Raw genomic sequence first — 24,790 nt, 5'->3', positions numbered from 1 at the left:
TGGTTGGCCCTTGAATTGATATTGCTTGGGCGAGGATGTACCTTCTCATACTCGACCCTTCATAACTAGATTCCTAATATTTGTATTAAATACGTCGCTTTACTTGTGCTTGACTTGATAGTCATTTGGGCTGTTATTCCAATGACTCCATTGCATGCTTGGGGCCCCAAACCCCATTGGCTAACTGGTCGAGTCGAGCCGGCAAGGGATTGGTCAATGAGATTAGTGAACCATAGGTCTTGTCACTTGGACTTGAACTTGAACTTGCACCTGAGCTCTTGAACTCGATCTGGAACCGGTATACTCGTGTATTACCCTTCTTGAATTTGACGTGCTAGCCTGATTGAGGGTTGAATGGTGGTTGAAGAATGGCATGAAGTGGTGAATTACTTGATAGTATTATGGAATAAAGTTGACTGAGTGTGAATAGAAATCTTGAATCTTGATCATGCAACTTGAACAAGCTCATGAGAGCCCGGTATCCTTTTAATGAATGTGTTGCTACTTGATTGAAGTGTAATTGCTCTATCTTGTGGTACCTTGCATTCTTTATGGCTTGTGTATTAAGTCATTAATATTATTGATTGCATGACCTTCTTGGAATTGGGCAAGTGATTAAGAAGGGCCGAGTTTTGTCTAAATATTTTACCTTAGTGTAATAGTATCAACTTTCTAGTTTTGTTTACGCCTTGTAAGTTTGAAAACTCAACTTTTGTAAGTTTGAGCTAGCGATATACCTTAAGATTGAAATGATCACTATCTCATGTATTTGTCAAAGAATGGTTCTTGTTATTGTTGTTTGGAGATGTGATTCTTGCTTTTGGGTGGTTGCGTTATAACCAAGGTTTGTGAGTAAGTTAGTGTTTGAATCCTGACGATATTGGGTAGGCGGCCCACTAAGCTCTTTGGTTTGCTTTAGGCGGAGGTGGGGTCGTCACAAATGAGATACAACTTAGATTTGTTAGAAGAGGCATGTCCATAAGAGTAACTAAATACAAAAATCAGATCTCAAAATATTATACCAATGAGTTTGAGATCGGTTCTTCAAATGACGTGACTTGGTATTGACGAAGAATGTTGTAAGTCGACAAACCAATGTTGGAAAGTTAGACCCCAATTGGGAGAGACCTTATAAGGTTGTGACGGCATATAACAAATAGTCGAATCTCGATTTTGCTATCGATATGTGGAGTGCTTACAACCTAAAAAATTTCTATGCTTGAACTTACTCTGTAAAAAGTTTGATGTAATAATATGTTATGTTTAATATAGTTTTTGGATTTTGATATCTACCCATTCAAGCAAAATGACAAACAAAATTATAAATTTGTGAACAAAACATTCCATTCTAGCAAAACAGAATATATATAAATCATCATTAAATGTCTCACAAAAGAAAATATATCTTAAAAGTCCACATCTTCTCTTAAACAAATAGGCACACTATTAAAAGAGTTTCTCTAATCTTCTCCTAGTTCACCGACCAACCAATTTTCTATTGTTTTCTTTTGTTGGTCACTTTGCTAAGTTTCCATAACAATGGGGCTGGTCTGAGCTTCTGCCTCAAGATTAGATTAAGAGGGACAAATATTGCCCACTTTGCTTGGATCACCACTGGAAGGCCCTCCAATGATAGGATGAAGGTCAAACTCATGATCGATCATCTTTAAAGTGTGAGGGACATTAGAAGCCTTAATGAAGGCATGAAAGAATGTATCAAATTTGGCTTCAACATAAGGATTGTGAACCTCATGATTTGAAGAGAAATACTAGGGTAAGCGAATGTCAAGGAATTAGCAGCAAGTGTAAAGCTAGCATAGAAGGATGAGCCAATGAACTCATCCATGATTTTACGAAAAGTAAAGGATTGAAGGACCTCAAAAACACTAACCTATTGGACCTGAGCTCTCTAGCTTCAAGATCCTTCATTAAAGTCTCCAGTTCTGAAACTTTGTTTTCAGAGACGTCCAAGGTCTCAGTGGCAGTTGCAATTTTGTCCCTAAGTTGATTCACAATATTGTCTATTTCCTCAAACTCTCTTAGCAACCGGCTAATATCTACCACCAGATTTTTCAACTAGAACTTGAGGTTGGTATTCTCAAAAGATACCCTTTCAAACTCTTCAGTTGAAGTGTTGCACCTCTTTGTGAACTCCTTCAATGAATTTTGATGGAAACTACACTCTTTTTTTCCTTTTTCAAAAGCAAATCCTTCCCCTCTTTAGCCTTAACCAATTCATCAGCAATCTTGGGCTTCTTAACAGCATATTTCTCCATTCTTTTGGCAAGACTTGCAGTCATTAACTACCACTATTTACATGAAAATAAGAAGGGAATACCATCCATGTGGATAAAAGAAAAATAACAAAAGTAACTATAGGATACCTGACCAAAGCAGGCATAAAAGTGCGCTTCAGAATTTGCCAATCACTGAACTGATTTGCAAACTCTCTATTGAGAGGAGGGACACTTCCAAAGAGAATCTTTCTAGCTATCGAGGGATCCCTTAATTGGCAATTTAGGTCTAAATCCCATTCAAGGCAAAATCTCGCTCTAGGATGGGAGGTTTCACCTTCAGGCAAAGGAAACAAATTCACCAACTTTTCACTCCAAACAGAAGGAGGAATCAAGTTAACTTGGGCCTCTGGAGCAGGTTCTGAGACCTAGTTATTGGAGTTTTTCCCTTAGCTACACGTGGATGTCTCAGGGCTTCCTTTCCTATCTGAGAAGCAATTGCAGGATCTTTATAGGAGTATAATTTCCACCTCACCTTCAGGTGGTGTGGTAACAATTCGATCATCAATGATGATCACAAGACTGGGAAAAGAGGAATTTTTGCATGAGGAACCTTGAGGTCTAACCGCATCTTGTGTAGCTACATCGAATGGGATTTCAAAGCGTATTATTGGAGGTCTCTCCACTTTTGGTTTTATCACTCTTGGCTACCCAAAGGACTTTTTCGGTACCAAACGGTCTGGGGGGCTCGAAAATTGAATAAAAAATCTAGTCTTCCTATAGGCGACGGCAAAAATACTCGAAATAGTTGGGCATTGTGGAATAGAACGTCCTTGAAGAATTTCTTGAATGCTGTTTGCCATGTTATCCAAATCTGTTGAAGAAACTCTTTCCAGATCTAGGGCACTCCTTACTAAAAAAAAAAAAGAAATGAAAAGGAAGTGAGAATATTTAAAAAAAAAAAAAGGAAACAGAGAAGAAAGAAAAAGACTCAGAGATACGTGGGACATTCTCCACAACTACGTCTTGATAATTGTCATCCAAAACTACATTGCCCATCCCTGCATTTATCAAAACACTCTCTTGGATAAAGGACATATGCAACATTTTCTTGTGCTTTTTCACAAGTTTGACATCGTTCTTGCTATATTCACCCTCCTTTGGGGTTGGATCTGAATAAGGTTTTCATATATCTCAGGTTAAATGAAGGGTGTAACTATGGTCAATATATGAAAACTCCTCACTCCATCCAGAATTTGATGCATCGATCCCCGAAAAAAGATTCTTCCTTGAAGCCCAAGAATAGAAGTATAAGGTATCATCAGTTTTTGATCTTTTTCATTGAAAAAACCACCTAAACTCATTCACGTCACAGGTGGCTCCGGCCAATTGAGAGTAAAGTTCGAACCCGACAATAAAAGATACAGAATTAGTAGAAAGTTGATTGATTTACATCTTATAGTGCTTGAGCAGATCATATTAGAAGTCAAAGGGAGAAAGCCTAAATCCATATTAAAGGTGCTTTTAGTAAATCTTCATATACCCCTTTGGAGGGGATGCACGGTTCCCAGCAGTGGTTTAAAAGCTGGATCGGACCGCGAACCGGCCTTGGCTCCGGTCCGGTTCATGCTTTGGGTTGATTATACTTAAAAACCAATCTGAACTATACGAACTTGATTGAACCATTGAACCGACAGTTTTTTAGTTTTTGTCTATTAAATTGAAAAAAAAATTAAAAAAAATATTTTCCTTAACCCTAAAAACTAATTATTAAATGCCACATTCACTCACATTCTTCTCATTTTTTACCTCTTATCAAGTATGTATTTTTATTTTCTATTTTCTTGACCTCTTCCAAGCCCAAAACTTCTTTTTTTTTTTAAGTTGCAATATCTAAATATAAAAAATTTGAATTAAAATGTAAACTCACAATGTCTAATTCTCATAGACGCGAATTTTGTATAATTTCAAAATATTGTGGTATTTTTGAGTTGGATTTAACATTATTTTTTTTGGTAAATCCAATTAAGATTGAGATGAATATATTTGTTTTAACTTATAATTTAAAAAATTTATTTGTGAAAATCCAACTTCTTTGAAAATATTAAATTTTTTATCATATAAAGTCTTAAATTATTCCAATGCATGTCTTATTTTGTGCATATATATTTATATGAATTATTTTAAAAAAAATTCATTGAACCAGGGTTGAACCGGTCCGACCGGTTGAACCTCAACCCGAACACCTCACCGATTCAATTAACGGTTCGAGTTTTAAAACATTGGTTCCCAGGGGTCATACACTTAGCGTTTGGAGGAATGCAATAATAATCAACGAGCCTTTGAACTAATTCAACACTAGGACCAAATACAGCCATAAATGAAGAAGGAGAAAGAAAAATTACAAAAGAAAGTGAAAGGGAACTTATTGAATGATGAAAGTGGAGAGAAACCACTTAATAAATATACCAAAGCAAAACAACAGTTGGCAAGATAAGATCAGAGAAATTGAGAAGACAACCGTTTGAGATGTCTAATAAAACAGAAAAGAAGACACTTCGGATGTTTGGTACTTGAAAACTGAAAAAGAAACCCTTGAAGAGTGGGTTGATTTGATGGCCCATTAAATGTGGGCACGGCTATCAAGAAAAAGTATTTTTTTTTAAAACTAAAAATAGTGCGTATAAACCACTAGATTGATATTTGCATGTCGAAACCCAACCTGAGGGGGCCAATGAAAAGGGAAAATAAAAAATGAGACAAGTAGAGGTCACGAGATCTTGACTTGGAGGTCTTAACATGACGTGGCACAGAAAATCGCACAAAGGCAAATAAAAATAGAGGACTACTAACAGAAAGAGATAATCCATTTCTTTTAACTAGAATTCTTGACAAAAGAACTACCTTCATACAATGACTCCACTAACTTAAGCATCAGAATCTATTCTAGGGGAGAGAGCTCCACTTTCTTTAAATGAAATTTATCTCCAATAAAGCCAAAAAAAAAAAAAAAGACATAGAAAGCAGGTGCAAGATTTTGCATTTTCCAAGAGTCATCATCATCAAGAGATGGAGGGGTAAGCAATCAATACATTCTCTCGCTATCTCTCTTGCATTTCCTTGGACAAATTATTTCTCTTATTGTTGCTTAGCCATTTTTTTTCACAATCTAGATGAATTTATGTCATGTTCTCTATTTTGTTTTCTCGTCTGGAGATTTTCTCTCTCTACTGTAGATTTAATTTACGTGAAACATATCCAATAACTTAATGTTAAAGGTTTTTTCTATCCTCTGTCCTTACACAAGATAAGCATACAAAATATGGAATCGATCTAGTTCAAATTTTAAACATTAGCATCTACCTCCTAAATTACTGAAAACATTTTAAACGTTTTCAAACAACCAACACCCAAACTCACTTTTTATCATGTGCCCTAAGGACACGGCATAGAAGAACCCATGTCAAAAATGAAAATAGAGCTACCAATTAACATTGCTGATTTACATTGTTTGGAACTTCAATATGGTAACCATGAAAAACCTCTTTTCACGACCTGTGGAAGTTTGGAACTTAAATACGTGTAAAAAAAATCTACTTTTCGTGTCTATATCACAGTTATTAAACCCGATCCGATCCAGTAGTCAAAACGGTAGAACTGGAGACCCGGCCATTAGATCAAGCCGGGTTTCTAATCTGACCAGACAAGGAAGTAACCTGCTGGAAAACCATCCAAACCCGCGGTTGAATCGTAAAACTAGAGACCCAGATGAATTTCTCAAAACCCGGTGGGTTAGGAGAAAATGAGTCAAATGACTCAAATAGTCAAATTGACCGTTGGCTTAAGCAATTTATCTTGTGATTCTTGACTTCTTGTCTAATTCTTGACCGTTGACCAGACCTCAAGCAAAATAGGGCAACAAATGCTTAACTTCTGAACGCAGAGCCACAGAGACTCAAGCTGCAAATTCGTCTGTAACTTCTCTTCTCCATCTAATGCTTAATTTTTTCGCCATTGTCAAGCTTGCAAACATAGACTTCAAAATTCTTTCTTAATTTTTGCCTTTCTCATTCTTCTAAGTGTAAGGATCGAAGACAACCAAGTGGAAGAGATAAACAATGTAAATATCACAAACGTAACAATAAGTAAATAAAAAGGAAAGAATTGCAAACCAATTAACTACCCAACCCCTCTTGAGCTTGTAAATTAATTCAAACAAGTTTCTTCAAGTTGATGAATTACAATCACTCTTGTGTACAAAGGAAGGTTCACCTCCTCCTTGCCCCGAACTCCACTCGGTCAAGTTAGGACGTTTTACTATCCCTCAAGACAACCTTCGCAGAGCTACACTCATGAAGTATTCACTCACAAATGAAAAGTTTACAATGAACCTCACACCACTAAAACTACAAATCTTCTTTGGAGAGTATTTTTTCACTAAAATCACTCTAGATTTTTTGTATCTTCAGTGTGCAAAAGTTATTTGAAATATCTGACCAACCACTATTTATATAGGACCAAAAAAGTGCCTCATTAATGCTTCCAACGGATAGAAAGTAGCTGATCAGTCAACTAGCCGTTGGAGTATCGGACGTTCGGTACTCCTGTTTTTTGCGTCCGACAGCAGGCAGTGAGTTTGAGAAATTTTCTTCAATTCTATCGGACGTCTGGTGCAAGCTCTTTGTGCGTCCGACAGCAAACAAAGAGATTTGAGAAATCATCTTGTTGCAATCGAACGTCCGGTGAAGACATATTCAGCGTCCGATGGTTTCGTCGATTTTGAAGGATCCTATCGGACGTCCGATGCTTGCGTCAGATCAGTGATCCAGGGAGAATGTCTTATTTCCTTCGGACGTCCGGTGGTGGAGTTCTTCATGCGTCCGAAGTTACGCAATGATTATCGGACGTCCGATCCAAGCGTCCGACAGCTTTCAGCAGCCATTGTCCCTTTCAATTACACGTGATTTTTGAATCTAATTTGCTTCACAACTGAAAATATTTCTTGAAGAGATATTAGAATTATCCATTGTTTTGTAAACATCAAAAGCTAAGGACCAAGGTCAACATTCACCCCTTTTTTGATGATGACAAAACAATGGATGGAAGAAGGAAAAAAATTTTGCATATGAGAATAAACTCCCTCTCACTCATTGCATCAAAAAATTTTCCCTTTCACATAACATCCATTTCTCCCCCTTTTTGTCATCATAAAACTTCAATAATATTCAAAAATATCAAGAAAAACTCAGTTCAAAATATCAGAAATATCAAAAGAAAATTATAAAAAAGCATTGAACAAGAATCTCATCAATCTTATCAATATCTCCTACTTGTTAGAGTTAATATCATATCTAACTATCCACATGCATTTCATGCCTCTTCTCATATTCTTTCTCACATAACAATCACTTTTCATGTGACATTTTTGACAACAAAAATTACACATAACCAAAGAGTTATTTACATGAACAAGTTTAATAAATGTTACTTGTCTTCTCTTATAAATTACAAATTCATTTTCAGCAGAATTTATCTTCTTCTGATAAGTGCCAAAATGAGGTTTTGATTTATTACTTTGAAAACAGTCTTGTTTTGTATATTGGAGCAACTCATTTAAATTATCCATTCTTTTTTTCAAATCACCTTGTTCCTTTTTGAACATTTCACAAAGTTTTATTTTTCTATCAAGCTAAAAGTGTAAAACAGTCTCACTTTTTTTTAAGAAATCACTTTCAATTTTCAGTTTTTTATTTTCTTGAAAAAGACGTGCATTGTCCTGAAAAGGAAAGCTAATTTTATGTTTTAATTCCTTGTTTCTAGTATAAGATTCTTTCACACTATCATGCAATTTTATAATGAAAAATTCAAGATCATCATTAATTTCATCATTACTTTCAAATTGAGAGTTAGAAGATGTTACTTCATTATCTCCAATGGCCATAAAAGCCAATTGAGCAGATTTTTCTTTCTCTTCAATTTCACCATCGGAGTTGCACTCATTCCATGTGAATTGGAAGTTGTTGAATCTTGGTTTTCTTTCAACTTTCCTCTTCTTCATTGGACACTCACTCATGTAGTGTCCAAATTGGTCGCATTCATAGCATTTGTCAACTTGCTTTTTGTTGGCCTCATACTTTTCTTTGTTTCTTACATTGTTGAATTTATTAGAATCTGAATTGCTAGATCCTCTTCTTTTAAATCTCTTTTTGTTGAGGATTCTCTTAAACCTTCTTGTTATGAGAGCAAGATCAATGTCATCAACTTTCATATCTTCTTCATCCAAGGAGGCCGAATCATCTTTATTTTGAAATGCTTTTAGAGCAATGCTCCTTCTTACCTTTGCATCCTTTTCCTCTTGCACTTTGGACTTAAGTTTCAGCTCATAAGAGGTTAGAGAATTAATAAGAGATTCAATAGGCATAGTATTCAAATCTTTAGTCTCTTCAATAGCAGTTACTTTACTTTCCCAATCTTTAAACAAAGCATTCAGAATTTTTCTGTTTTTCTCACCTAGAGAGTATTCTTTTTCCAGCACCTCTAAATCCTTAATGAGGTAGTTGAATCTACAGTACATCTCATCAATATTTTTATGAGATTCCATCTTGAATGATTCATACTTGGTAACCAGAATAGAATTCTTTTGTTCTCTCAAATTCTCACTTCCTTCATGAATTTTTCTAAATTTGTCCCAAATTTCTTTAGCGGACTTACAACTCTTGACTCTAATAGATTCATTTAAGTCTAAAGCACAATATAACACATTCATGGCTTTTGCATTTAAGGTGAGATGAGCTCTATCCACAGCAGTCAGTTCACTTCTTATTTTTTGTCTAGATCTATGAGTATTTTCATCTATAAGAGAGGCATCATATGGACCTTCACTAATAATAAACCACAATTCAATATCAATAGATTGCAAAAAGATAATCATTCTTTCTTTCCAACTCACATAATTTGACCCATTAAACATCGGTGGTCTAATGACAGAATATCCTTCAAAAAACATAGCATTATTGGTTGTCATTTTTACTCCCAAACTAATTGAGCTTAATCTCTAGGAGACCAAACTCTGATACCAATTGTAAGGATCGAAGACAACCAAGTGGAAGAGATAAGCAATGTAAATATCACAAACGTAACAATAAGTAAATAAAAGAGAAAGAATTGCAAACCAATTAACTACCCAGTTCCTCTTGAGTTTGTAGATTAATTCAAACAAACTTCTTCAAATTGATGAATTACAATCACTCTTGTGTACAAAGAAAGGTTCACCTCCTCCTTGCCCCGAACTCCACTTGGTCAAATTAGGACGTTTTACTATCCCTCCGGACAACTCTCGCAGATCTACACTCATGAAGTATTCACTCACAAATGAAAAGTTTACAATGAACCTCACACCATTAAGACTACAAATCTTCCTTGGAGAGTATTTTTTCACTAAAATCACTCTAGATCTTTTGTATGTTCAGTGTACAAAAGTTTTTTGAAATATCTGACCAACCACTATTTATATAGGACCAAAAAAGTGCCTCATTAATGCTTCCAACGGATAGAAAGTAGCTGATCAGTCAACTAGCCGTTGGAGTATCGGACGTCCGATACTCCTGTTTTTTGCGTCCGACAGCAGGCAGTGAGTTTGAGAAATTTTCTTCAATTCTATCGGACTCCGGTGCAAGCTCTTTGTGCGTCCGACAGCAAACAAAGAGATTTGAGAAATCATCTTGTTTCTATCGGACGTCCGATGAAGACATATTCAGCGTCCGATGGTTTTGTCGATTTTGAAGGATCCTATCGGACGTCCGATGCTTGCGTCCGATCAGTGATCCAGGGAGAATGTCTTATTTCCTTCAGACGTCCGGTAGTGGAGTTCTTCATGCGTCCGAAGTTACGCAATGATTATCGGACGTCCGATCCAAGCGTCCGACAGCTTTCAGCAGCCATTGTCCCTTTCAATTACACTTGATCTTTGAATCTGATTTGCTTCATAACTTAAAATATTTCTTGAAGAGATATTAGAATTATCCATTGTTTTTGTAAATATCAAAAGTTAGGGACCAAGGTCAACACTAAGTCTTATCAACTTTGGCAAGAATTAATTTTGCAGCCACTGTTCATCACATTTTTTGTGCGTAAGTTCTAATTTTCTCTATCTAATTTCAGCTTATATTTATGTGATTCTTTTTTTGGTTGGTTGTTGAATTATTCCTGAGCTCATAACTTTAGATGTTTCTACTTAACAGGGTTCTTTTTTTGGAACCTTTTAGGTGTTTGTGAAAATGTTTGTTAGGAACATTTTTAGTAAAAATAGTTGAAACTTGAAACATGCTTGTGGATAAGCTAAATTCTGAGATTTTGACCCCGAGAATTATCAGCTAATGACATCTTAAGAGTTCTGAGAGTTCAATATTAAAGTGATAGATCAATCCACTGTTCTTTCATGATTAACCTCCTCAACACACGCAGAAGCTCTACAACAAAATTTGCAGTTGAAACTTAAGAGAATGGAAAAAGAATCTTAATTAAAAGAAAAGGAAAAAAAGCAACCATAGAAACAAAAATCAGCTGCGACTGATTTAGTTTCATTTTCCATGGCTTTATATCATCTTATGCACCAGAAAAGATAATTCACCTTTTGATGCACAATTAGCTTCCTACAGCTGCCTTAATTAGCTTACTAGAGCCAGTAATCCAATAAACACAAAAGTCCATAGTAACTTCCTGCAGTGCTCGACCATCTCAACCATTGGAGAGATAATAATACTCTAAAAGCTAGTTGCTTACCAATAATAACCTTATGCTAATTTTTGCTGGTATGATGACTTCTAAAAAAAGTTGAGCTAATTAAATGATTACCTTATGCAATTCTTGAGCCAAAATTTCTTGCTTCATTTGGTACATTTAAAAATACAAAGCTGAAGGTGATTTTGGAAGAGTTTCTGCAATAAGAGATCGTAATGCCATGCTCCCAGTATGCACATTAGTGAATTACAAACAAGAATTTCATTTTTTGATTATTAGATTCCAATTTCATCTTCTAATTTTTTTTAACTTATTTTAATAGATGAGTAGTGGACATGGTATGGTAGTAGCGCGCCTCATTTACAAAAATTAGCTGTACGTATTTTAAGCCAAACTTGTAGTGCTTCTGGATTTGAAAGGAACTGGAGTATCTTTGAACATATCCACTCGAAAAAAAGAAACAGATTGGAACATCAAAGATTGAATGACTTGGTTTATGTCCACTATAACTTGATATTACAACAAAGGTATATTATTGCCTAGTTCTTATTGGAATCTCAGATTTTCTCAAATAGAATGAGATATTTACATTAGCACTTTTTTGTGTTGCTTAGAAATGCAAGGGGAAGAAACTATGACCCTATTGATTTTGGGGAGTTCAATACAAATGAGACTTGGATTTTAGAAGAAGAACCTCCAACTTTGACTGTAGCTGAATTGGAAACTTTTAGGAATGAATTGACAGCATGTGATATCCAATGCAACTCACAAAATGGTAAGTAAATAGGTATTTTTACTTGTCTAATTTATTCATTTAATTATTACTACATATGAGTGATTGATGTCTATCTTTATTCTTGTGTTTTACTTTTCTGAATTTGGATGAAGTAGACAGTGCTGATGAAGATGATACCAACAATGAAAACAATGCTGAAGGAAATGAACCTAATCAAAACTGCATTGATGATCCAACTCAAGGTGGTTATGAATTTGGTAGTAGTTGGGAACCGTGGAGATGATAAGTTTAGAAGATAGTTGTCATTGATTCAGTTTGTTATCCTTGTTTTTTTTCGTTTAATGATTGGAAGCTTGAAAGTTACAAGTTTGAAACACTTGTTTTATGTTAATGTTAATGGATGAAACCAGATGGAACTTTTGGGATATGTAATGAGGTACTATAATGTTTTAAGATGATGTAATGCAACTTTGAAGTTTGAAGTTTGAATAATTGAAGTTCAGTAGGGGATTTGTCTGAATTACACAAAAGTAATTTATATTTTTACTATTTTGTATAATTTTAATTATTAGTAATATAAATATTGAATTATATTATTTTTAGGACCTGACGATTCAACCAATCGACCCCCAATTGAACCACTAACCCAGTGACCCGATCCCCTTGCTGGGTTGAGCTCCGGTCCGGGTTTAATAACTATGGTGTATATACACGTCTATATAACTTCATCATTTTTTTGGTAGTAGGAAGTTCAACTTCCTCATAAAAAACAAAACAGATAAAGAAGATGTATTTTCTCCAATTTTAAAGCATGATCTGCTTTTGTGGTTTAATTACTCCTCAAGTTCAGCAATATAACTATTCTATTTAGCCCTTTGGTTCTGACAGCCAGGGAATTCACAATTCTTGTCTTCACCTTCTTTCGAACAGCATTGGCCTCTAGTAATGCAACCATTGGGAAAACATTTAATAATACTGCAGGATGCAACCCGCGACGTCTCATGTGGTCAATGTAAGTCAGCGAACGCTTTTAATTCTTAATGAAGACAAACCTACTCAGACAAATGCAATCACAAAGTAGAAATTCCACATCAATATATTAATTTTTCCCATTCAGTTGCTGGGTGAAACAATGAGTTCTGCATGAAAACACTGGAAAAGATTAAGCAACCAAAAGGGGAAAAAATCCAACTACATTACAAGTCACGATGCTATCCTCAAAATAGAACATCACAACAACAGGGCAGGAAGGGGGAAAAAGATTGGTTTGCTGGAGGAAAATGGATAACATGAAGGGTCTGTTTGGTTGGAAGTAAAATGTTTTCCTTGGGAAAATATTTTCCGTGGAAGTAATTTTCCATGAAAATCATTTCCCTTTCATCATTTTCAGGTGTTTGGTTAGTTTATTGAAAATATTTTCTTACTTCATTTTTCTGGTGTTTGTTTAACTTTTGAAATATTTTCACTTTTATCTCTATCTTTACTTTCTACACATTATAACTACATACTTCTTCCCATGCAAAATAAGAAAATTTATCTCATTGTTTAACTTTAAAAAATCTTGGAGAAAGGTATATATGAATAAAAAATATCTCCTTAAGCAAATAAATAAATTGCTGGCCATTTAGTGTCAAATATCAATCACATGCAATGCTTATTGTGACATATATCTTGCACTCTCACTGCTGAAAGTTTCTCTAGAAAAGAATGTCTCTATTATACATAATTAATTACTAGTATAGGATGAGCAGGATGAGGTTTTTTTTTATTTTGAATATACTAGGGGGAGGGTTGGGTGGTACGGGGGAGGGAGTGTAAGGAAGAGGTTTTGGGTTCGAGTCTTCCTATTTATACTAAAAAAAAAAAAAGAACATACTGCAAGATGATTTCAGTAAGTTTGGAACATACTACAGGCAAAATGCATGCATTTCGGAAAACAACTTCAGGAAGTTGGGAAGGGAAGTTGTTTTCCATAAGATGAGTGAAAATATTTTACATATGAAAATGTTTTCAGTAACTTTTGTGCAACCAAACACGGGAAATTAGGAAAATATTTTCCTGGAAAACATTTTCACCCGAAACAAACGGACCCGAAGATTTCTTACACGACGAAAGGGAAGGAGAACTAAGTTAAACTAGACTATCTTATTCTAAGCTTTTAAGGAGCCTAAACAACCCAGCTGCTTCTCTTATCCTTGAAAACTCTATACAAAAGGCTTGGACTTCAATAAATAGATCCTGAACTGCATTGCAAATGGTTTGACAACAGTTAGTAAAAGTAGCTCAATAACAATAAATCAAGGCTTAAAAAAAAAAAAAGACTGCCATATTTGCACTTAGAACACTTTAGATTTAAAACAGATCAAGATGAACAACATATTCATCAAATTTGAATTGGACTTTCATATTCATCGATTCTTAACTGACAATGGAAGAGACACTGAGAGCGCCATTGAAAATATTCGAATCCCAACAACCTCTTACTGTCCAGAATTACTTAAAATACTAATTCCAAGTCTTATGTTTTTTCAGATGACTGAAAAATTAGCTTGCAGGATTGCTACTTACCTGGAATTCTAACACCAGTGAAATATTTGCCTTTAAATCACCTTATACGTTTGTTGACTAGTACGGAAAATAATTCTAATAAGATATCTAATGTAAATTTTGCATGCACAAGGAAGCGTAAGTTACTCAAGCGAGGAAATGTTCTGCAAGGAAAGGATTTCGACATATAACAAAACCCCCTATAAATCAACAGATGAAATAAATTATCTTCCGTAGAGTTCAGTTTCATTCAAAAACTTTGAAAATTTTGACTCGGCAATGGTGTCATTAAAATTTTACCTGTTTACAAACGAACCACTAGGCCATAATTAACTGAATTAATTATCTCTTCAACTACATAAGGTTCTAGCATTGCTTCCTTAATAATTTGTCAATCCATTTCATGTTGTCTAAATAATGCAATTATTCTTTTTAGTTATCCAATAATGCTAATGAAAAAGTTGATTGGGCGATTAAGTTCATCTTCCACTGTCTAAGGGTTGTACGCAAAAGCAACATATGCGTACTCCTGCTGACACAAAATAGTCAAGAAATAATGACAATGAGTTACAAGAGGAGTAGAACCATCATTCAATACATACTTCATATGCAGGTACAAATAATAGTACAATACTAGCAAAAGAACACCTAATTTAACTCCATTAAGTACTTACACTAAATATCTTTTTCAGATTTTGGTTACATGATTAGGTCATCACTAAAAAAATTTCTTCTTAATATGAACTTATGCGCCATTCTCTATTGTTTTCAAATCCCACAGCTGTCGATGATCCTTCCAGGTTTTATGCAATTGATGTGTTTCAAGGTACATCAGGCATTATGTTAGGCTTTTAACCATAATTTCACAGTTCTAGTTCTTAGGTTTGGCTCAATGGTTTGACAAATCAACTGCCTTCACATTATATGTCTATTCAAACTAAAAACATACTGACAAAACCCAAGGGAACTTGTATCGACCAAATGGCAACAACCAATGCACCACCCAACTGAACGCCCCAACTCACGAACCCATCCTTGAGGGCAAAGAACACGTGCACTCAAAGTCACAGATAAGCAAAAAGATGGACGAGAAATGCCAATAAAAAGAAGAAAACCAAAACCAAGATGAAACATCAATTATGTTATCAAAATTTTCACAAGTATGCCCAGCTGTTCAAATATCAAAGCTGAGACAATCAGAAGCCAATCTCAACCCAATCCCTGAAGCATGTATGTCTATGAACTGAAGCACCTTGTACAGATCATTACTACAAGCTCACTAGCTCTATATTAAAAAGGCAAAAGGCATTATGTATTCCATGTTTCTCCTCACTCATCTTTATTTTTCTTTTTAAATGTAAGCTTAACAGGTAGACATAATATGAGAGAAGCATGACTTGAAACGCATTACCCTTCAGAAACCATCTGCAAACATTGTAACTTCCAAATCATACATTTTTTATTTGAAAGGAAACAACTCCAACCTATTCATGATTGCAGGTTCTCTCTCTTTTTTAACAAAGCACCAAGTATAGGTTGGGGGTTCTGAAATAGATCTTTCATTTTATTAGAAATATTTTAGTACATCAAGAAGAAAGTATAACCAATATGCAATCTATCCAATCTAAGATTCTCCTAGCAAATTTTGGAATAAAAGTTAATCTTTAGCCTTCATTCCATTGTGAGTCGCAGCCTAAATTGGCCAAAAACTCTGCAAGATGATTGCCTTCTCTACAGATATGGCTGAAGGTGAATCTATGTTCTCTAATCCACCTCTTAATTTGGCAGATAATTTCATCAATTCTCCTAAACAGCTATGAACCAACCATTCACAATTTTCTTTAATATTTGCAAATCAACTTGTGCCTGAACCATAAAAGGATTCCATGACATGCACAGCTCAGTCCCCTCTTCTATGGTGTTCATTATTGTGGTTTACTAAAAGCGAGCCTACTGAAAATGCTTATATGCCCCTGACTTTCCTCACATAAACAAAATATATGCTGAACTTTAATTCTTCACAACAGATTGATGACTGGACACCCTAGGTCTCAAATTGTCCATGATTGCAGATATTGCTGATGAGGCTTTACTGGAAATCTATTTTGGACCACCATAGTACCTAACAAGATGCTCTAATTTCCAATTCAGAAAGAACACTGCATCTGACAGCTATTTCTTTGCACCTACTTGCTTATTTTCTATGAATCAACATTAAACCAGGCAATACCTACGAATACCAATCCAAGAACGTGAAAAGCAAAAGATAACATTCTCATACATATGAGATCAGAATTCACTTGCCCATGATATCATTCAACAAGGCATTTGTTGTTAACACAATTTGCAGACACAATCGGTCAGCAGTAGCATCTATAGTCACCCAAGAATAGTGTCAACTATATGTTGAACAGTAGACTCACCATTGATTATTTTATTCCGGATCAGGCTCTGCAGGAAGACACACACAAGTCTGACAAGTCTATTCTGCATGTACTTGTCCTGAGAAATGGTAAACAAAGGATTAGAGGATACCAACTCTAGTATTTGCTTATATCTTCAGGTTTCATCCAATTAATGTACACACAAAGACTCAGACAGCCACATCTGTTATCGTGTGTGCCGATGTTATACACATATGCACACATACGCAGGTGAAGATGAGAGAGAGAGAGAGAGAGAGAGAGAGAGAGAGAGAGAGAGAGAGATGTTAAGCCTATAAATGGCATCCAAATTTCATCCCAAGAATTTTAAGCATTAAAAGAAAAATCATGTTTACAGTTTAATGGAAAACACAAGTTTTGTTCCTGAAAAGTTGACAAGTTAAAATGTTCTGTTAGCATTAATTACCTTCATGTGCCAAAAATATCAAATTGAACCTATCATATGAATATCTAATAAAAGTTATTAAAAAGTGTTTGCAAGCCATCTCCATTACCTATCATTGCAACAAATCCTTGCTTGACTTAAATAAGGATTTCAGCTCTCAATTAGCTTCCATAGCTTTAGACTAAATTTCACACTCCAATTCAGCCATAATTGCCCTCAAAAATTGACGTATCAGATATTCATCTCATTCTAGAAATGTAACTCAAACAAGAATTATTTTCAAATAGACAGCCATAACAAAAAGAGCATCAAACAAGGATTGTAACCTTTAGCCTCTGGAATTGTCAGCTACCACAGTACATGTCTGTCTTGATTGAAGCAGGAAATTATAGACTTTTCAATGGATAAACATAATTAGCGGAAAGAACTATACCACGGCAAAAATCAATGCCTGGATTATTTGCAACTGGCATACGTTCTCTTCATAAAGTTCAATGAAGCTATTCACCTAAAATCATGTCATGGAGATGACCTACCACAGTATTCTGATAGGTCACGTCATGTTATTACTGTTTAATACACGAAGCCCCCCCAACAAAAAAAATTAGAAGACAATTAGAAGAAGAGATAGAGAGAGAGAGAGAGCTAAAATAGAACCATGATGAGGTCAAAGGTTTAAGGGTTTCAATGCAGGGTTGCGGAAATTGGGAAGTACACCAAAGCATAGAGAGGACTAAGAACCTTGGCGTTCTCACAGGAAGATATACAGTTCGTTATATACAAATGAATGAATTCAGTCGGTAGTTCGACAGCTGTAGTAAGCCTGTTAACCACTTCCATTGAATGAAGGCTCATATCCATATTGACAAGAACAGTGAAATACCTGCATTCATAAACAAATTTGTTGCCGAAACACTAATAAGATTAAGTTTCATGTACTATAACATAAAAAGATGAACATACTCTTCAATTTCAGGTGAATTTGCAAGCTTAACAAGAACTTCAACTGCAATGATAGGATTATTCTCCACAAGTTCCTGATAACCAAACAAAAGAACTCTCGAATTCAGGAAATTACCACATAGAACACATCGATATGCCTATAAAATAACATACTGGCAGCTTTCTTGGTGTCAGCCCACAGTGATATACAAGCTTTGGATCATTGGCCAACTCCAATAAGACTTGCTGGACAACAGTGCATATAAGGAATTCAGCACACGTCTGACAGCAAAAAATAAGTTTCAAATCTTAAACACCTCAAGAAAGATAAGGTGTAAACACCTCCCGTTGAGCAGGTACAAGTGGCCCTTTCAAAGCTTTTGCAATCAAATCCCTAACTGCTGCTCCTCTGCTAGTGTCAGCACACATACCATGATCCCACATCAGCTCATGAGTATTATCCGGATTTAACCACACCAGCTGTACAAATAATAAGATTTTAGTGAAGCAAGAGTTATGTAGATTACTCTTTCTGGGTAATGAGCTTAATGTTGGTGCCCTTACTTCTCCATCTAGCACTGGTAGCCTCGGTGGTTGTGGTCTGATCCATTGAGGACCTAATCCTTCCAATGATAAATTTTGCAGCAATCCACTTATGGTCTCATCCCTATCCCCAGATCCAGTCTTGGGTGTGACTCCAGGTTGCAGGTCAAGCCTGACATTTAAGCACAAGGCTATTGAGAATAAAACAAAATTGATTGTGTCAGGAAGCAATAAGCAAATTAGCACGCGAGTGTGCAAGCTGGATATGCCTCAAGTATTTAGACCACAAAAGAGATGGACTGCTCATATTACTAGAAAGAACACCTACTCTGTCGAATTGGGATCACAGCCCAGTGGAACATCGGGATCTGGCAAGATATTTATCACACGATTCCTGAACAAGCTACCAAATAATACTGGGCCAACTTTACTACAATACTGCTGCTGTAGCTGCTCACTAGGAGGAAAAGTCTGAAGAATGCATATTAGAACATATTATTCAAGAAAATATCAAATTTGATGCTATGACAAAATATATAACTCACATGTGATGAAGGAACAAAGTTTCTCATGTAATCTGCAACAGACAATTTCAGGACCTGCATTAAAAAGCCAACAGAAAAAATAGTTTGGACCTAGAATAAAATAAACATTCCGCAGACAACTAGAGGAGGATGATATTTCTATGGATAGATTAGCTTCAGTTGCAGAGTCAATGCACAAATCTTTAATTATCCAAAAAGGGGAACAAAATATTTGTACAAGAGAAAAGAAAAACTGCAAGGGATATTTCCCTTCAAAGAAAGGACGAATTGTCTGCCTTGCATTTTGCTAACAAAAAACATTTGCAGGAGGAAAATCTACAACATATGATGTGCTTGAAGTTCATGCAGGCAATAAACCATTTGTCACAACAGGGTAGCTAGAGACTACTTGTCTCTTCTTATATGAGCTAGTAAATTGGCTAGGACAACCCCAAAGATCATAATAAATCTAAGAGAAATCAAGAAAAGAAAAAAAAATAGAATTGGAATGCTTCCCAATTTTATCTTATGTGAGTAACGGCCAGGGAGATAGAGAGAGAACCAATAAATGATAAAAAGTTATTACCTCTTTAACAAATTTAAGTGTTTATTGTGGCCTTGAGTTTCTTCATAGTTCAAGTCTAGAGTATCACTTATTTATTTTTTACCTCTAACAACATAAACAATTCTAAGTCAGTATCCACAGTAAACATATTCTCTATTCTATTTGTTTATTGAAATCATCATCCTGAGTGCAAAAAGTTCCCTAAGGCCCTATTTAGTTAGAAGGAAAGTTATGGGAAGGTAAAGTGAAGGAAAGTAAAGAGCAATCACTTTTTTGTGCAAGTTTGTTTGACAAGAAAAACTTTTACAGATAATATGCAGTCAACAAGTAGTTATTGGGATTATTCTGTGCAACCAACTTTTTCCCTCCGAATCCTGCAAATTTTGCAGGACACAATCCAACAATGAATGGAAATTTAACAACCACCTCATCCAAAAAATTCTACCGGTTAAAACCAGCCAGTAATCTGTTCATTTTTAAAAAAAATAAACTTAAACTGCTTCTGGTCAACCTGCTCAAGAAGTTCCTTATGCTTCTAACAGTCCACAAAAATAAATATACTACAAGTTTTAGGCATATATTGCTAAAATATACTTTTGCCAAGAACCAAGATCTAAATGAAAAGTACATACTAAATGTGGTTGGAACAGACAATTCATAGCCCCAAATTTCTGAGATTACCCAGCATTAGAAGCATTACTTAAAAGCCAGAAAAGCCAATAGCATCTACCTTCCTACGTTAACTTGAACAACAATGATTAGAAGCTAATGAAACCTGAATCATTAGAATTTCTCAGGCCTAAAAACTAGACATGCAAATTGGATTGTTAAACGATACCTCTGCTTTATTCGTGGAGTTGGCGGAGCCTAACAATTGAAGAATAAAACCTCTTTCAAATTTTTCAGCTCCTTCATTGGATGCTGCCTACAGACCCACAATAGCAGGAGGAGATACGAAAGTCAACCATCACCAACAACATTCCATAGCAGACAGAAAAGTTATCGCAAGAGGCAAAATTCTGGAGCATTAGATGGATAACAAAAATGTCATATATCAGAAAATATAAACATCTACTTTAAAGCAAATTCCCAATTAATTGTCCCTTTTCTGTTTGCTTTTATTTCAGTGTACGTGGGGAGAGGGGAACCAGATACTAGTCCTGCAACTACACATCCACTTTATACTAAACTTAGTATATAAGCCATATGTGATAATGCTTTTCCACTGTTCAGAAGTTATGTGCACGTTCAAACTTAGGAATCATTTGGTCTTTCTGCCTTTGGATGAACAGTAAGTTCTGTAAAACTTTGTCACAACAATGCTCTTTGTAGGATGGTCTGGTGATTTAAAACCACTGAGCATGGCTTTTGGCAACATTTAACAATAAAGGAGCTCAAATAATCTCAAGATACCAATAAAAGTAAGTGCAAGATGACATACCACAAGCCAACAAGACAAAAGTCAAAAGTCATTTGAAGTCTCAGAAATTCACATGGGCCAACATCACATAGCCTATATATGAGGATTTGTTGCTATTAATTTGTCAACAATTTCATATTCTAGAAGCAAAAAATAGGCTCTCAAAAGTAGTCTTTCCCACAGTAATGGATAGGCCTCCACTTCAGGTTCATGTGATTATGTAAATTCACCGGACTATCAGTGTCTCATACAGCAGACAGTCAAATGACTTGTTACTCCATAAAAACGTTAATTGAAAATACTGTCAGCTTTTCTACTATCACTGTGCATACTACACAGCTGAACAGTCTTACATAGTGCATGATTATTAAAAATTGACCATTAAAAGAGCATAAACAAACTCCTGAGAATAACAAATATGATAAGAAGAAGACATATGCACACTTACATTCACAAGCACAAAACTGAACGGGTTAGAACTAGGCTGCTGGAAAGAATATGCCTGGTGGAGAATTGCAAATCCAACCAGACGCTGTGTTGGTCTTAACACTTTACTCTGCAATAACAGAACATACAACCATTGATGATTGGAATTCCCCATATTAACAGATTAAGAAAGGATAAGGAGAAAAATTTAGCCTTATTTCTGTTTTCATTCACAAGCAAAAAAAGAAGAAAAATATATACCTACAAACATGAGGCCAAATATTATTCTTCTATTTTTTGTTTCAATCCCTAACACTTTTATGGAAAATAAGTATATCGCTGAATTTTAAAACCAAATTTGAAGTGATAGACAAAGACAACATCAACTATAGCATATGCATGCAAACAATGAGTTAGAAGACATATTATCTATCCGACTGAATAAGTCAACTTCCTTTGCCCTAAACTTTGGCTACTTATCCATTCACCAATTACTTGATTACCTTCATGACTGCAAAACCTTCCACTAAACGGACTCCTGACTGCCTATGTCGTATGAATTAAACCCAAATCAGCAATGAGATTTCTAAATCATTTAAATCGATGTTTTCCAAGTCAACAACTTTCATTAGAATGCCAACTCCTAATTTTACAAAATTTCCATCCTCACATAAATCATAACTGAAAACAATGACATGCGAAAAATATCAAATAGAACACTAACAGTCTACCAGAAAAAACCTGTACCACCGACAGCAGACGTAATCATTCATTTTCCTACTAAATAAGATCCTAATTAAAAATCAAGTGTCCATTAATCCACAATCCACCAAATATTTGAGCATCCACAGCCCTAATCAAATAAAGAGATACTAAAAAAATAAAATTTCTACTAATCTACAATCTACAAGACATTTGAGCATACACAACGTTAATCAAATGAAGCGATTTCAAAAAAGAATTCTAAATAAATCCATTTCAGACTAACTCTTGATTAAAATAATTAAAACTGAGTTCTTTTTTCCCAACTACAAAGCTTATTATACTACTACTCTCAATGTTGCTTACAAAAAAACCTAATCGATAGCACGACCGAAACGTCCAATTACCAGATTTCAGTATATCATCGAAGAAAAACATAGAAAAGAACAAGCAGAATTGAGAGGTTAGGAATTAAAATTTAAAAGAAAATGCCTCGGTGAGTAAAATGGCGACAGAGGAGCAGAAGGCGAAGATGCGAGAAGGCTGGACTTTGGACTTGAATTCCGAGATGAGTTCATCCAACGGCCGCGAATCGCCGCCGTTGAGTAATTTCAGCAGTAAAATTGGTTCCTCCATTCCTAACATCTCTCTTTTCTTCGATTCCTTCTGGTTTTCTGCTCTGTGTTGAGCTCGACGGAGGAGTTTATATGGCCGTGGACCCTCGGCGCTGATCCGGGCTTGGGCAGTTCTTTTATTCTTTTTGTCAAGCTGTCACTTCAATTATTTATTTTGCCCAATATACCCTCCAATATCCACTATTATCTGTCACTTCAATTATTTTTTGTTAAAAAGAAGCGATAATTTCAGAAACCTCCCCTAAGTTTTCTGATAATTTCACTAAGCTCCCCTGAAAATTGAAAAATTATATGTATCTCCCTTGATTTGATAGTTTTAGTAAAACCTTAAAATAATATTGACTTGGTCAAATTTTAAATGAATATCCAAAAATGCGTGTGTAATGAGTTTTAATTTATTTTTCTATATAATTATAAGATTATTTAATATAATTATAGGGAAAATATATTAAATTTTTCATGTCCATACATACTATTTGATAAATAACTATAATAATAATTTTATTACTCTAATAAGATACTTTTGATGGTACTTTATTATGGATTTAGATTTATAAGATAGAAAAGAAAATGTTGAAATAATTCATTTAGAGTTTATGAATTTTTAAAGTAGTGGGATTATCATAATTTAGTAGTGGATTTGGATCATTTCTTTTTTATTTATTGTTAATTTTAGTACCCAAAAAAATACAAAACAAAGATTAGCAAAAATATTGAATTACATATAAAATTAACTCGTCAAAAATATCACTAGTTCAACATTTGGTTATAATAGAAACTAAAGGCAATAATGGTAGTTCTACAAATTTATTGGTGAGAAATTAAAATAAAAAGGAATAAGAAGGAAAAAGAATAAAAAATAATTAAAAAACCCATTCTAAGTATAAGCATATCGAATAAGGGAATTTCATTAAAATATTTAAGGATAAAATTGTCATTTTAAATAACAAGGTAAGTATGTATAATTTTTCAAATTTCGAGAGATCTTAGTGAAATTATCAAAAACCTCATGAGAGGGGTTTGGGGGCAGCGAGAAAGGAGAGGAGGAGAGAGGAGGGACGAGGGAGAGGAAAGGAGGAGAGAAAGGGAAAGGAAAGAGGAGGGAGGAAGAGGGAGGGGGTGGTGGTGATGAGTGGTGTAAAATTTAAAATAAAATACCCCAAAAATGTTATAAATTATAAAAATATTTCAAAATATACTTTAAAAACTCCTAAAAATACCTCTAAAAATAACCCAAAAATATTTACAGTAAAATATTTACATATATATATATATATAGTTATAGTAAAGTTTTTAAAAAGCACTTCTAAAAACAACTAATTCAAACGAAACTTATCTATTAAACTTTGTACTCGTACAGAACTATGAATACAACAAACACACGCATACTCCATTTTTTAGTGTAACATAACTTTTAAAGAGGCAATAACTGCGAAAACTTCCTATTCAAAATAAAAAATGAAAAACACAATTCTTCCATCCATATTGGTAGGATATGTTACTACGTTACAAATTTTAAAACCTTATTACCCTATTCCGCAAGTGCATGATTCATTTATTGAGTATAGGGATAATAAATATCGATCTCACAAGGACTTAAAATTTAGCAATCACTTGAGTTTAATCAGTTGCTTTATTATCTAAGCAATCAAAGTTAAGGAAGTAAAAACAAAAAAAAATTAACTAGATGGTAAAACGGGCCATGAAAGATGTTAGTTTAGGCAGTACAACCGGCCATAAAAGTTAGAAGTTATGAATGTAAAACTGGGCATTAGGTGATAAAACCAACCATCTAGGGGGTATGTAACAAGAAAATAAATAAAAGTAAAGACAAGTTACATTAGAATTGTTTAAAGATTTAGTGAGAGGATCCCGTAAATTAGAATCCCCTATTATGTGAAGATTAGAAGTTAATTAAGGTGATTATACTTATACTTTCATAAATTGT

General features: G+C 34.8%; 1 protein-coding gene across 1 annotated transcript; it reads right to left on the bottom strand.

The window, feature by feature from the left end:
- Positions 1-12,846: 12,846 nt before the first annotated feature.
- On the bottom strand, positions 12,847-22,925 carry LOC113778721 (CCR4-NOT transcription complex subunit 11-like). The gene is made up of 13 exons (XM_027324203.1): positions 22,700-22,925; positions 21,528-21,635; positions 20,498-20,584; positions 19,116-19,169; positions 18,899-19,041; positions 18,592-18,742; positions 18,370-18,507; positions 18,202-18,273; positions 18,049-18,122; positions 17,827-17,968; positions 16,680-16,758; positions 13,806-13,952; positions 12,847-13,004 (listed from the first exon to the last, which is right to left on the bottom strand). The coding sequence occupies exons 1-12, from the start codon at positions 22,850-22,852 to the stop codon at positions 13,855-13,857; spliced, it is 1,299 nt and encodes a 432-aa protein (XP_027180004.1). The 5' UTR covers positions 22,853-22,925; the 3' UTR covers positions 12,847-13,004; positions 13,806-13,854.
- Positions 22,926-24,790: the final 1,865 nt, after the last annotated feature.

This window comes from Coffea eugenioides, chromosome 7 (assembly GCF_003713205.1).
Source record: "Coffea eugenioides isolate CCC68of chromosome 7, Ceug_1.0, whole genome shotgun sequence".
Taxonomy (NCBI): Eukaryota; Viridiplantae; Streptophyta; class Magnoliopsida; order Gentianales; family Rubiaceae; genus Coffea; species Coffea eugenioides.
Note: the sequence above shows the minus strand (reverse complement) of the source record. Positions and strands in the feature narration are given on the sequence as shown.